The 16300-nt window shown below is 37.4% G+C and overlaps 1 protein-coding gene across 10 annotated transcripts in view; it reads right to left on the bottom strand.

Moving 5' to 3' along the window:
• dome (cytokine receptor domeless) overlaps nt 1-16300 on the bottom strand; it is a 438464-nt gene that overhangs the window by 114055 nt on the left and 308109 nt on the right. For 7 of the 10 annotated variants that reach the window (XM_070092685.1, XM_053774859.2, XM_070092687.1 and 4 more), the window contains 3 exons: nt 14978-15095; nt 10261-10398; nt 5057-8032 (listed from right to left, as the gene is read on the bottom strand). In XM_070092685.1, the coding sequence (XP_069948786.1) occupies nt 5208-8032; nt 10261-10398; nt 14978-15095 (3081 nt within the window). In that variant the 3' untranslated portion in view covers nt 5057-5207. Of the gene's footprint in view, nt 1-4952; nt 8033-10260; nt 10399-14977; nt 15096-16300 lie in introns of those variants that run through there. The other 3 variants (XM_070092688.1, XM_053774864.2, XM_053774858.2) reach the window with 2 other exon arrangements.

The raw sequence follows: 16300 nt of genomic DNA, 5'->3' as shown, positions 1-16300 counted from the left end.
GGAATATGGCCAGTTTATTGAAAAAAAATTGGGAGTGGATATGTTGGCAGATGGATCTATAAAACACGAGGAGAAACAAAGAACAGATGGCAGTGGAAGAGGCAGGTGGAGGGTTGAGGTGTGTATGGAGAGAAAGAAGTTTATATATGAAAGAAAAAAAATACAAGAGTATAGTGGTAGCACCCCTCTGACATGGAAGTGCAGTATGGTCTTTAACCCTCTGGCTGTCGCAAGCCCCTTTCTGAAACTGTCATTCTATGTTGCAAAATTTTTGGGAAAAAAAAAAAAATTTTTCTTATAAAATGATAAAGAATCTTTTCCCGATGGTAATGATGCCAAAAGTATGAAATTTGGTCGAAAACTCACGGAATTACGCTCCCGCGAAATTAGCGGTCTCGGCGACACATACGCATCAGCAATTTCGCCAACTTCGAGTCCTGTTTTTGACCAATTCTGTTGCTCCAGTTGACCAAACTCATAGCTATTTCTTTAGAACTCCCTTTTTTCTATCAGTTGAGTACAAGAAACTGCCCATTTACCGATTTGAACTACCCAATAAAGTGGTCAGAAATTGGCAATTTGGCCAATTTCATGCAAATTAAAAAAGATGCCAATTTCAAAATAGGGTCCAGAATAAATAATGTAGATATTCTTGGCACTAAAATAACATATCCTCTGTTCATTAGTCGCATCTCTAGGCCCCTCTTATGTTACTATTGCCTTCTATTTTGATTTTTTATTCATACAAAAAATACAAAATTTACTGTTATGCAGACTACTGCATTATTGTAAAAATGGTATAAATAATATCAGTGTACTAGTGAAAGAATATTAGACTCCCCAGTTGACGTGTATTGAACGTGTGGTGTGATTTGCTTACTCCTGAACATTGGTAAAAATCGAACATTTCCGCTATTTGAAGCTCAATTTCAAGGTAGTTTTCATCGTGAAACTGATCAAAATCATCTCTATTTCTGTAATATGTTTTCCATTTTATCACATGAGACCATGAAAATGAGAATACAACAATAAATACTATACGAAAATACACCTCAAAGTCGGCGTTTTAATCCAAAAAAACGGTCAGTTTTTTTTCCTCATTATGCACTGCGTGCTGCAGGATTTTTTTTGTGGTGCACACTGACCACACAGACCCATTCTCTCACATGTAGGCCTACCAGCTTTCTCCCACTTGATTTCAAGCCGCTAGAATTTACGCGTATAAATACGTCCGAAACAGTGGCAATTAAGATGTATATATACGACCGAAACAGTCAAAGGGTTAAATGTTACATCAACGAGGAGGCTAGAGGGAATTGGGATGTCATGTTTGAGAATAATGTGTGGAGTGATTATTATGCAAATAATTCAAGACAGAAATTAGAAAGGTGGTGTGGGATTATGAAAAATATTACTTAGTGGACAAAGGAGGGATTGTTGAGACAGTTTTGGCGTTTAGAGATGGCGTAGAACTTTATTATATTTATGGGACAGAGCAGAATAAGATGACCAAGAGCGAGTATAAATTTGGCATGGAAGGGAGGAGTTTGGGTTCATCCCAGGAAGGGTTGGAGGGAGAATGTTTAGAAAGTTTTATATGGTAGGATCTTGAGCATCCAGCAAGCATGATCAAAAACATTAGATCAGAGAAAATGAAATAAGTGGTTTTAGGGATTTGACATGCTGTTGCAGTTTGAGCAGGGTAACATTATTAGAGGGATACAAGAAAACCAGTTAGCCAGACTTAAGTATTGAAGGTGAACCCTAAAGGAGGGGAGAGGGATGTTAAGGTTATTTGAACTGTGATGTATGAACAAGTTTGGCAAAACATCTATTGAATGAATGATGGGGAATATTTTTTTTTTTTGTAGGCCACCTTACCTTGGTGGGAGACAGCCAATTTGGTATAAGAATAAACACTGATGTGTATGCTCTCATGAGTATGGCAGAGACAAATTTAGGACACAAAATTATATCAGTTTTGATTACATGACTATGGCAGCAAAAAGAATATGAAGGGACTTCTAATCAAGAATGTTTATGCTTAATTCATGTATATTATTACGGTAACATATATTTATAAGCAAACAATGAGATTAAAAGTAAATGCTGTCCATTTTTTCCTAAAAAAGTCTATTGTGCATAAATAAAATTAAACAAAAGAAAAGCATTAGTGACAATAAAAACATAATAATGTATGTATATATCAATAAGCAGTAGTAAGCTCATTATATCTAATTCACTAACACATGTTAAATCTAGGTTCGGGGAACTAAAATACAGTAAAATTATACAACACTGAACATACAAGATTTTTAAACATTTAAGAAGCTATTCTTACAATGGAAAAAAAATTTGCTGACAAAGTTATGTAAAACCTGCAAGTGCAGGATGTAATGCTCTTCCACTAAGATCAAATTAAAGAACTGAAGATCACAGTTACACTCAAAACAGATACCAAAGTTTTACAACACTGGCATATCCACCATTGGCACAAAACACAAAGCTCATATATGTAAACACTGTTTTTGTTTTTAAACATAAGCATGAAATACATCATCCATTAATTTTTCCACCATCTCTCACTCCCACACACAAAAAAAACACAAACACTTGCAACCACAAACAGGTGAGTACACACACACAAAATCCCATAAGAAAAATCAGACACTGGCACTATACAGTAGGGTGAATACTGTAAATGTCCACAAAACTTCATGCAATGTAGTACCCAAAGCAGCTTACAGCACAGTATTTCACAACATTTTCCTTAATCAAACGCTTATTCATAAAGCCTTAAGTAACTTTTCCAACACACTAACAACCTCCAAAAGCAATCAGTACAATCACTAAATTACAACTACAATAATACTGTTACAAATGCAATGATAATTGATTACTTGATCAAATTTAAGTCAATCATACAAAGAGCAGGACTTTGGAGGAGCCACCATCTGAATGCATGACAATGACTGGCTCAGCCAACAGGGTAGTTGCTAGCAGCTACAAGTCATTATTAGCCGTGATAGGTGTGATGGAGTAATCTCGATTACTTTCATTATCTGTGTTTAGTTAGCCTATCATTAAGTTTTCTGCCATATCTAAGGCAGAATAGGGTGAGTCATTGGGGAGTCACCTATCATTAGCCCAACAAAGAATAGCAGACAGCATGAAACACCATGTGCAGTGTGGCCATTGTGTCAATTCTGGGGATCTGTACTGTAACTAGTGAAGGTGCTATCAAAAACTTTAACTATAATACAGGAATAGTGACAGTGTTGTGAGAAACCAAGCTGTAAAAGTGATAAATAGTAGCAGTGCTGTGAGAAACTGCAGCTATAGGAAGGGGATAATTAGTGTCATGAACAACAGCAGCGATAATAGTGATAATTAGTGATGGTGTTGCAAGGTTAATGATAGTGTAGTGAGAAAATGAAAATATAATATGGTGATTATCAGTGACAGCTTCATGAAGAGCTGTGACAGTGATACCATTGTCATTAGTGAAATAGTATTGAGCAGGGTTACAACAATGATAACCAGTAGTACAGTCCTAAGATTACAAGTGATTACTCTGAACAAAGGACAGTGCTCTCTCCCTCTCTTTCCCCAATAAAGCTATCACTGAAATTTTAACTGTTTGTTTAAGCCTGACATCTCTCATGCACACACACCCAAAATCCTAGGGGGGTGGTGGTTTGCAACACTATAATTACTATTTACTAAAAAAGGAGGATTTTAAGGCCTTAACAAAGCAATGATTGCCAACTGTTATATATAATTGGCAATGACAATAAATATTTCCCAGGGAGGTGGTTGAACCAAAATATTACTACCTACCTACCAAAAAAAAAAAAAAAAAAAAAAAAAAAAAAAGAGGGGGGGGGGGATTTCAGGACCTTAAGGAAGCAGTGAATGCCAACTGTTACAAATAGTTCGCACTGGTAATAACTGGCTTGTTTAAGAAATCATGTAATCAAACACTAGGACATATTTAATAGAGAGCATTTCATTTCTGGGACCTTGAACAACATATTATGATCAAAAAGTTTTCTAATAAATATGTCCTAGTTTTTGTTCACACATCTTTAAACCACTCATCAGTATCAATTACTAAAGTTTATACTAATGGCAATAATTACTTAAGACTACTTTGGTTATAATGAAAGAGTTTTCTAAGCACATGAGAACAGTTCACCATCATTAATCATGTAAAATGTATGTAGACCAAGATGAATTTACTCATTTTTTCTTGTTATTAGAAACTGCTTGGATCAGCTGAGTAAGTTTATCTAAACTCCACTATTAGTGTACAAATTCTTAATGTTTATTGACAGACTTATCTTAAAGAAGCATTATTTTCTTAAAATATTCAGTTTCACTTTCTCACAGGAAATCAATGAAAAATAGTATTTAAGCATAATTTAAACCATGTCATGTCAGATTTAATAAAGTGTAATGAGCACTGATCAATGACAGAGAAAATCCTGTGGAATTTTCTCTCATTGTCCTATTAGTTGTTCCCTACATCTCTGGTCCTGTTTCTTGTACTACAACTAGCAAAAAAAATCACAGATAAAATTCTAAGATGAACAGAGTGCATGAAGATTTTACTTGAAAATGTTTTTCAATACCATATATTTCCCATAACTTATGCTATATCTAAGATCTGTTTGTATTATTTCTCAATTTTGATTGTTTGTTGGACTGGTCAATACTGTGCTCTCTGATTGTATACTACGATGTGTAGTTTCTTCTACATTGTGTGTCTGAAGAGTGCCAAAGGAGATTGTTCCATTATCCTCCAGCAAATATGCATTACTAGTACTCATTGAACCTTCTGTGCTTTCTGTAGTCAAGGTCTCGTTACTTGGTTCAGTAGTACTCAATGAGCCTTCTGCGCTCTCTGTTGTCGAAGTATTATTTGATTCAGTAGTACTCACTGAGCCTTCTGTGCTTTCTGTAGTCAAGGTCTCATTACTTGGTTCAGTAGTACTCACTGAACCCTCTGTGCTCTCTTTTGTCAAGGTCTCATTACTTGACTTAGCTGAACGAGTTTCTGAAGTTTTACTGTGAGTGAAAATGTGTGTCAAATCTAAATGGGAAAATGCATTAATAATAGAATCTGTCTTTTTTGACCTATTATTCATCAATGAAGAAAGCATTATTTCATGATATGAACCTTGTTGCTCTCCTGCAGCAGTAAACTAAATTTCTTCCTGCTTTCCAGGAGTCATTTCTGTGCTTGTCATGTATGTTTCATTTATCACTTCTCTGCCAGTTGTATGTTTTAAGAGCAATATATCAGATGCAGAGGAATGCATTGTGGCCTCAGTTGTAACTCCTTTTAATTGTTCCTCTGTTTTATGAAACTGTTCAGTAATCAGAGACTGTTCGACTGTATTTAAGTTATCAGATGAATTAGCCTGAGCATGAAATACATAGGAATTTTCATCTGCTGAAGCAGCAGTTGGAAGTCCACTATTATTATCAAGCAGGTTTGTTTCCCCTACCGAGTCATTACTGGCATTATCAGTGACATGTACTTTTAAAACTTTCTCTCTCTTTTTTATAGCACTATTCATCAAGTTATTCAAAGATGTAGTTTCCTTTTCAAAACTATTTCTTTCCAAATTATCTGTGATGGCATCCGAAGTATGAAATATTTGTTTAACGAGATCATAAAAACTACCATTTCCTTGAAGTTTCAGTTCAAATCCTCCATCCTCTAAAGTATTAACATGAATTTTGGTATCTTGCGATGCCAAGAGATCACCAAATGGGCAATCTGACTGAAAACTAATTTTACTGGATACAAATTTGTTTTGATGACCATTGACCTCAATATTTAAGAGAGGTTCTTTTCCTCCAGGTTCTAGGTTAACATCAGGCAGTGAACTAGGCCTCAAAATTACATTACTAGTAAATGAAATATTACTGCTTGCTTCAGATAATGATTCAGCTAGTGTAATAGTGTGTCTATTAGTTAAAAGGGGAGCAATTTTGCCAACATTTCCATCAAATAAACCCATTAACCCTAAGTGGTAAACTGTGGATACTCTAGGATGAGAACTTTCCATCATTTGGTGTCCCATGTCAATATCCTCTAAATCTGGCATCATTACTGACTCTCCTATTACTTCTTCATCTTTTGACGAAGTTGTATTTTCATTACCAACTGATGACTCAGTAATATTTTCAATCACTGGCACTATTTGTTTATCAGTTCCACTGCTTACTTCCAAATTTTCCTGGACTTTATTAACATTAAAAGAAGAATGCCTTCCTTGAAGATGATCTTTATCAGACAACTGATTGTTTAGTGGAACTTTAATCAAAACACTAGAAAGAGCTTCTGGACTTCTACGAGAACGACTTGCTTCTGTAGCTGCTTCAAGTCCTATCTGTTTAACAGACTCTGTGCCATTTCTTGTCTTTTCCTGCTTCGGCATTAGAGGGTCAATCATGCTCTCAGCATGCACGAATTCTGATTCAGGTTGACCATGAGCATGGGAACTGCTGTCTATCTGTCCACTCGTGGGTGAAGATGATGGCACACTTATTAAGTCAGTCTCGTTTTCCATGTGCATATAATCAAAGTTGAATGTAACTGGGGAGTCTTTTTGAAAATTAGGATTAGGAGTACTTTCTTCCATACTGTGTGTCGAAGTAAGATCTGCTGTACTGGTATGTCTAGAGTTTGGCAAAATAGTTAGGACTGTATGATCTCCTTGAACTGTAACAGTGGAGTTTTCCTTTGGCTCTGAGGTGTGTTGCTGAAGCAAGTCATTATCATTATCAATTATGATTTTTCTACTTGTATTTTCTTTTGTGTCTTTACCTGTGCCAACCATTAATTTATTTGTCATTATGGGTTCAATCTCTGTCACATCCAATACAGTCTCACGAGCCTGAGAATTATGATACATTCGCTGCAGGAGATCATTAAGCCCACCATGTCCTCTTACGTTTAATTCAAATTTGTCATTGGAGGTGGTCAAATTAATTTCCACTCCTTTTGCTCTCAAAAGCTCAATCAGAGGACAATTTGAATTTGAATTACTTATCTCCAGTTTCTCTGGGTTTTCCTGACTGATAATGTCATGATGACCAGCTTCAAGTTCACGAAATAGAGATCTTTCTCCAGTATCAAGACTGTTTTTGTGATGTGAACCTTTATTTCCTTTAATATTATTCTGAGCTCTAACATCAGAGGACTGATTTTCCTCCAATGACATCCTATTCTTTGAAACTATAGGTAGCTGGAAGCCATATTGTGGCAACATTACTACTGATGATGCTGAAGATTGTATATTCTTTTTCAGTGGAGAGAAATTATCAGTATTATGCACATTTATACTACCAAGCTGAACCATCGGCCAAGGTCTCCATGTAAAATCCCTATTCAATAAAATCGGATTTTCAATTTGACCAGCTGTGAGTCCTCTGGTGAAGTGAACATCATTCCACTGTGGTTCACTATCTCCCAGTATTCCACTCCAATACCGTGGATGCACTCGCTTATTTCCGCCCTTAAGCAATAACTGTCTCGTCTCATCGCTACTCATAACAGGCATTCTAGCATTGGTATTTGATAACCAACTCAATTCATTAACTCTATTACCCAGAAGTGTCTGCCAGTTGTTAACAAGACCTGGTGTTACCTGTTCAATGGTCTCAAGGTTCGTCTCTGTATCATCCTTCATAACAGGATCTTGTTGCAGACTGTCAGTGTTCAACAATGAGCCCTGCTGATTAACAACATAAGGAGCTCTCAGGATGTTAAAGATTGTGTTGTACTGATTGTTTGATGGAAGTTGAACTAAAGTAATCTGTGGGTTAACAAAAATACTAGGAACACGATCATAACTGTAACTACCTGGTATATGGCACGTAATTTTCTTCTCCTTCCATGGCCCAGTCAGAGTTTCGTTATCTTCATTTACACTGATGGCACGTAAATCAATATTCAACTCCTCTTGGTGCTCTGTACACTTAATTTTTAGGTCCTCAAAGCTGATCGCTAACTGAGCTGAAAAAGAAAACAACAATTTTGTGGGAAAAACAAAAACTTCCATAACAAAATATGTATGATGCTGGAAAAATTTTTTATGGTTTTACTACCTAAAATTAATTTACTGAATTCCAAATGATTTCTATATTCTCATCAGTGGGAAGATACAAAAATTAACCACATTAAAACTTTTTAATCTCCAATATACAGAACAATGTTTGAATATCTGAAGAGGACTTTTGTTTTTATCTTTAGGTCATCCTGCCTCAAGTGGGATGTGGCCAATGTGTTGAAAAAAATCTGGAGAGGATTTATAATAAGAATGGAAGAAAGATTTATAAATATAGAAGGTTTAATGATGGATATAAAACCATTATTCAAGAGGAGGAATGTGGAGGACTACATCTAAAACAGACCTCATGATAACATATGTATAGAGAAAGCCATAAGATCATACCAGATATTTTTCTGTCTTAACATGCCCCTATTCCCTCAACTTAGTGGCAACAAAGAATCAGAAATACAGATCACATCAATATCTTGATTTTTTTTTTTTTTTTTTTTTTTAACTGGGCAGCTATCTCCCGCCAAGGCAGGGTCACCCAAAAAAGAAAACACATTCGCCACCATTCACTCAATCACCATCTTTCCAGAAGTGTGCTGACACCACATTCAAATTGCCTTCCAACTGTAACATCCCACCACTCTGTCAGAGTGAAGACACTGCTCTTCCCATGTCCAGGGCTCAAGTCTGGCTAACCAGTTTTCCTGAATCCCTCCATAAACGTTGTTTTGCTCACACTCCAACAGCACATCCATTAAAAAAGCCTTTGTTTCCACTCATTCCTATCCAACACTCTCACACAAGCTTGCTGGATGCTCAAGCCCCCAAAACTCAAAGCTTCTTTTACCCCTTTTCTCCAACCATTTCTGAAATGAACCCTACCCTTTCTACCTTCCATCCCAGATATACACACAATCTTTGTCACCCAATCCCTCTCCATCCTCTCTACATGCCCAAACCACTTCAGCACTCTGAACTATACCTTTGGTAATCCTACATCTCTTTAATTTCTACGTTCCAAATCAGTGGCGGCCAGTAGCTAAAATTAATGGTGCTGCTGCTTGCATGGAATTGTGAAGTGCACAGTTCCATGCAAGGATTTTTGTAATTTTTTCATGTAATAAGGGATTATATAATGTACAAGTATAAAGAAAGAATTAAAAAAAAAAAAGACTCATTATATTGAATGTTATCGATAATATACAGTGAAAATAGGGCCTATACACGAGCAAAATATTTACACCACACATTACTCTCATATGTGATATCTCCACTACTTCTAGCTGCCTCCTCCTCCTCCTCCTCACTGTAGCATTAAAAACCCATCCCTCACATCCATATAAAAGGGTAGGTAGCACTATACAGTACTCAAGTACATTTCCCTTTATGCCACAGATAAACCATTTTTTTTTCCCACGGTTATTTGAACACACTACTGACCTTTTTACCCCTTATGGTTCACTTCATCCTTCATTGATCATTGTACAGTTTTCAGTCAAATGTTCAATTCATTAATTATTGTTAAATTCCAAAACTTGCTCTATACTAAATACCTCTTTGGGAGTATGTAATATCCATAATTGCTTTATACTGAAAATTTCAATACAATAAGTCTTCAATTTAACAAACCTCAGCTTAACGAACTTTGCAAAATATAAGACAAAATAAGCTAGGTCCAATGATCCGGAAACCTCAGTTTTCTGGTTACAAAATTGTCCATTACTGTTACAAACACAGCAAAACAGTCTCATCTCTATCCACCATAATCACCATTTCTGGCCACCTGCTTCCTCTCCATTAGTCCATTAAATAGAGGGTTTACTGTAATTTTTCTAAGGTAAATTTAATTTTATATGCAACATTACTGTTTAATAATTCATTTGTATAGTAAGAAATTATGGTTTCCTTATACTCTCAATGCTTTTTAACTACATTTTTCTCATTTCTTACTTTATATGGGTGAAAAACTGAATGGAAAATTATCTACTGGGTACAGATTATTTTTTCACATGTAACCGCCAAGCTACTGAAGACATACCATTTTGGCAGCTTTAAGGCACTTGCTTCCCACTAATGTTTCTTCCCAACACTAAGTGACAATCATTTAAGAAATTCCTGTGTCAATTCCTAGCCCTTATAACAAAATATATTATGAATAAATATCACAAACTTCAAATCTTACATGGTGAAGTACGGTGGTAGTGTTCTGTGCCATTTATCCTGTAGCGCAGTTCATAAATACATTCTGGGGCATAACAATCATCATGCTCCCATTCAAGCTGATTATCTTCCTGGTCTATGCTGTCAATCTTGCCAGGAGCTAAAAAGAGAAAGAGATTGCAAATAAAGTATATGTAACTATGTTAACAGATCCCCTTGCTAATATCTAGGGTGTTCAAAAAGACACAACATATGGAAAACGAATGTTTATACGTAAATTACAAAACAAAAATTTGATGTGTTGGTCATCAAGGTTTTCACATACTGTAAGTGCACATGGTGAATTATATCATTAAACATTTGTCTTAAAGTCTCTCTTGTATGTCATCCACTGTTATTGATGTTAATGTATAGTTAATTTTTCCAGTGTATAATGCTGATTTGAATGCACTGTAGCCTTTAAAAAACAAAAAGAAACCTTAAAATGTAAATACTGTTCATGTATTTAATCACTAACACAACAAAAAACAGTGCTTAATATGTACATTCTCCATGGGTTGCAATTTTTAACACCCTGTATAAAGTAAACACCATTCCACACAATATATTTTAGACTATGGTGAAATATGGGCTCTTACATTTAAACTGACATTTGTACAAATGTTACTGTGTAACTATGATTAATGTTTAATTTGAGATAGAGATACCATAAGACACCATTAAGCATCATTACCATGAAAAGAAAAAATCTTTGTCAATCATGCAAGATTAATTTTTTCTGTTGCAGTGTTATGAATTAATCCTGATAGAGGAGCAATGTGGCAGATGTTGCAAGTATATGGAATAGGTGGTAAGTTACTAAATGCTGTTAAGAGTTTTTATGAGGATAGCGAGGCTCAGGTTAGGGTGTGTAGAAGAGAGGGAGAATACTTCCCGGTAAAAGTAGGTCTTAGACCTAGGATGTGTAATGTCACCATGGTTGTTTAATATATTTATAGATGGGGTTGTAAAAGAAGTAAATGCTAGGGTGTTCGGGAGAGGGGTGGGATTAAATTATGGGGAATCAAATTCAAAATGGGAATTGACACAGTTACTTTTTGCTGATGATACTGTGCTTATGGGAGATTCTAAAGAAAAATTGCAAAGGTTAGTGGATGAGTTTGGGAATGTGTGTAAAGGTAGAAAGTTGAAAGTGAACATAGAAAAGAGTAAGGTGATGAGGGTATCAAATGATTTAGATAAAGAAAAATTGGATATCAAATTGGGGAGGAGGAGTATGGAAGAAGTGAATGTTTTCAGATACTTGGGAGTTGACGTGTCGGCAGATGGATTTATGAAGGATGAGGTTAATCATAGAATTGATAAGGGAAAAAAGGCGAGTAGTGCGTTGAGGTATATGTGGAGTCAAAAAACGTTATCTATGGAGGCAAAGAAGGGAATGTATGAAAGTATAGTGGTACCAACACTCTTATATGGATGTGAAGCTTGGGTGGTAAATGCAGCAGCGAGGAGACGGTTGGAGCCAGTGGAGATGTCCTGTCTAAGGGCAATGTGTGGTGTAAATATTATTATCTTATTATCACACTGGCCGATTCCCACCAAGGCAGGGTGGCCCGAAAAAGAAAAACTTTCACCATCATTCACTCCATCACTGTCTTGCCAGAAGGGTGCTTTACACTACAGTTTTTAAACTGCAACATCAACACCCCTCCTTCAGAGTGCAGGCACTGTACTTCCCATCTCCAGGACTCAAGTCCGGCCTGCCGGTTTCCCTGAACCCCTTCATAAATGTTACTTTGCTCACACTCCAACAGCACGTCAAGTATTAAAAACCATTTGTCTCCATTCACTCCTATCAAACACGCTTACGCATGCCTGCTGGAAGTCCAAGCCCCTCGCACACAAAACCTCCTTTACCCCCTCCCTCCAACCTTTCCTAGGCCGACCCCTACCCCGCCTTCCTTCCACTACAGACTGATACACTCTTGAAGTTATTCTGTTTCGCTCCATTCTCTCCACATGTCCGAACCACCTCAACAACCCCTCCTCAGCCCTCTGGACAACAGTTTTGGTAATCCCGCACCTCCTCCTAACTTCCAAACTACGAATTCTCTGGATTATATTCACACCACACATTGCCCTCAGACATGACATCTCCACTGCCTCCAGCCTTCTCCTCGCTGCAGCATTCATCACCCATGCTTCACACCCATATAAGAGCGTTGGTAAAACTATACTCTCATACATTCCCCTCTTTGCCTCCAAGGACAAAGTTCTTTGTCTCCACAGACTCCTAAGTGCACCACTCACTCTTTTTCCCTCATCAATTCTATGATTCACCTCATCTTTCATAGACCCATCCGCTGACACGTCCACTCCCAAATATCTGAATACATTCACCTCCTCCATACTCTCTCCCTCCAATCTGATATCCAATCTTTTATCACCTAATCTTTTTGTTATCCTCATAACCTTACTCTTTCCTGTATTCACCTTTTTCTTCTTTTGCACACCCTACCAAATTCATCCACCAATCTCTGCAACTTCTCTTCAGAATCTCCCAAGAGCACAGTGTCATCAGCAAAGAGCAGCTGTGACAACTCCCACTTTGTGTGTGATTCTTTATCTTTTAACTCCACGCCTCTTGTCAAGACCCTCGCATTTACTTCTCTTACAACCCCATCTATAAATATATTAAACAACCACGGTGACATCACACATCCTTGTCTAAGGCCTACTTTTACTGAGAAATAGTTTCCCTCTTTCCTACATACTCTAACTTGAGCCTCACTATCCTCGTAAAAACTCTTCACTGCTTTCAGTAACCTACCTCCTACACCATACACTTGCAACATCTGCCACATTGCCCCCCTATCCACCCTGTCATACGCCTTTTCCAAATCCATAAATGCCACAAAGACCTCTTTAACCTTATCTAAATACTGTTCACTTATATGTTTCACTGTAAACACCTGGTCCACACACCCCCTACCTTTCCTAAAGCCTCCTTGTTCATCTGCTATCCTATTCTCTGTCTTACTCTTAATTCTTTCAATAATAATTCTACCATACACTTTACCAGGTATACTCAGCAGACTTATCCCCCTATAATTTTTGCACTCTCTTTTATCCCCTTTGCCTTTATACAAAGGAACTATGCATGCTCTCTGCCAATCCCTAGGTACCTTACCCTCTTCCATACATTTATTAAATAATTGCACCAACCACTCCAAAACTATATCCCCACCTGCTTTTAACATTTCTATCTTTATCCCATCAATCCCGGCTGCCTTACCCCCTTTCATTTTACCTACTGCCTCACGAACTTTCCCCACACTCACAACTGGCTCTTCCTCACTGCTACAAGATGTTATTCCTCCTTGTCCTATACACGAAATCACAGCTTCCCTATCTTCATCAACATTTAACAATTCCTCAAAATATTCCCTCCATCTTCCCAATACCTCTAACTCTCCATTTAATAACTCTCCTCTCCTATTTTTAACTGTGGTGTAAATATTATGCAGAAAATTCGGAGTGTGGAAATTAGGAGAAGGTGTGGAGTTAATAAAAGCATTAGTCAGAGGGCAGAAGAGGGGTTGTTGAGGTGGTTTGGTCATTTAGAGAGAATGGATCAAAGTAAAATGACATGGAAAGCATATAAATCTATAGGGGAAGGAAGGAGGGGTAGGGGTCATCCTTGAAAGGGTTGGAGAGAGGGGGTAAAGGAGGTTTTGTGGGCGAGGGGCTTGGACTTCCAGCAAGCGTGCGTGAGCGTGTTAGATAGGCGTGAATGGAGACGTATGATACTTGGGACCTGACGATCTGTTGGAGTGTGAGCAGGGTAATATTTAGTGAAGGGATTCAGGGAAACCGGTTATTTTCATATAGTCGGACTTGAGTCCTGGAAATGGGAAGTACAATGCCTGCACTTCGAAGGAGGGGTTTGGGATATTGGCAATTTGGAGGGATATGTTGTGTATCTTTATACGTATATGCTTCTAAACTGTTGTATTCTGATCACCTCTGCAAAAACAGTGATAATGTGCGAGTGTGGTGAAAGTGTTGAATGATGATGAAAGTATTTTCTTTTTGGAGATTTTCTTTCTTTTTTGGGTCACCCTGCCTCGGTGGGAGACGGCCGACTTGTTGAAAAAGAAAAAAAAAAAAATGAAGAGTTTTGGAGATTTATATTTTTCCTTTTTTTTCTTCAAAGTGCAAATTTTGACATGATACACACACAATTCATACAAACTAATCCCGTATACAGAACACATCTACAGTGATATCCACAATATGTAAACAGATTTCACACTTCTGGAAGTGACAATAACAAATTATATATATACAGAGAGAATAAAAAGTCACAATACTGTGGATGTATAAACAAGATGGCATCATGGTGTGAACCCAGGCCAGCCTAGTGGCACTCCCACAACCTTACCCCTAGACTATGAAGTCACATACTTAAGTGGTGAAACAGGAATTATTACTTAATATATCAGTCATGGCCATGATAAGCCCCATTGTTGCCACAATTCACATTTCACTCAAAAGTTTGTACCAAGATAACATCTTGTTTACAATATTCGATACATTCAGGCATATGTGAAATCTGTAATGATGTATACATCTTATATAGAAGTGTATGTTGTTCAAGTTCCTGTTGCAGCTTGAAATTTTTTTACATATTAGCAACTGCTTTCAGGGAAATAGATACAATCATTTACAATACTCACCTCCAATTTTTGTCCTCACAGCAAGATGAGCAGCCTTATCACCACACGATGCACCTTTTGTGCATGGAGTAACACTGAACAAGTACTTTGTGTAGGGCTCTAAGCCTGTCATATTATACTGAAAAAAAATTAATTAAGATAAAATCAATTTAATAAATCTGCCTCTACGCACTTATTTCACGTATTTTTCATACAATGTTGCAATAAGGAAATTTTTGATGTTCCACAAGGATAACTATTCAATTTAAATTTCAATAAATCATGTGAATTTATTTGAAATTCAATCCTCAGTGGTTTCAAATATTGCAGTGCTAAAGCCAGGTTGGTCAACTGGAATTTAATAATGTATAAATAGTCTTTCAGTTTCTTTCCAAGTTAAGGGTGATCCAAAGAAAACACATTTACCGTTTATTTATTCTTTCAGAAATTATCATTACTACCATGGTTTTGTTCAAAATGCTGTGCACATTGTGGCTTTAACCCCTTTAACTGTGTCCAGTGAATTAGTACACACAATCTTTCGTTCCTTCAAATGCATCACCCGTCAATATTTTTTACCTCAGCATAACTATTTAGGTCTCCTACAACCACTTCATGGCTTTGAAAATACAGCCTCTCTTCGCTTAATGACGGAGTTCCGTTCCCAAGACCATGTCGGTGAACGAATTCGTTGCTAAGTGAGGAGCATACCTTTGAACCTTTGAAGAGTTTCGAGAGTTAATCTACTCCCTGAGCCCAGCCATGGGCCAGGCTCGTCTGGTGCTTGCCTGGTAAACCGGGCTGTTGCTGCTGGAGGCCCACTGCCTCACATATCCATCACAGCCTGGTTGATCTGGCACCTGGTGAAGATACTTGTCCAGCTTCCTCTTGAAGACTTCTACACTTATCCCAGCCATATTTCTGATATCTTCTGGTAAGATGTTGGACAGTCTGGGACCCTGGATGTTGATACAGTGTTTCCTTATTGTCCCCACTGCACCTCTGCTTCTCACTGGGTTTATTTTACACTTCCTCCTGTATCACTCACTCCAGTAAATTGTTATGGCAGTGTGCAGATTTGGGACCAGGCCTTCGAGTATTTTCCAGGTACATATTATCATGTACTCCAGGTATCTCTCTCTCCTCCGCTCCAGTGAATACATGTTCAAGACTTGTAGGCATTCCCAGTAGTTTAGGTGCTTTACAGGCTGAATGTGAGCCATAAACGATCTCTGTATTTGTTCCAGCTCCAATATTTCTCCTGCCGTCAGCAATGAGCAATATTCTAAGTGAGGGAGCACTAGTGATTTGAAGAGTGTCACCATCGGCATTATTTCCCTTGTT

This window comes from Cherax quadricarinatus, chromosome 40, assembly GCF_038502225.1.
Source record: "Cherax quadricarinatus isolate ZL_2023a chromosome 40, ASM3850222v1, whole genome shotgun sequence".
Lineage (NCBI taxonomy): Eukaryota > Metazoa > Arthropoda > Malacostraca > Decapoda > Parastacidae > Cherax > Cherax quadricarinatus.
The sequence above is the reverse complement of the archived record's forward strand: the minus strand, read 5'-3'. Positions and strand labels throughout refer to the sequence as shown.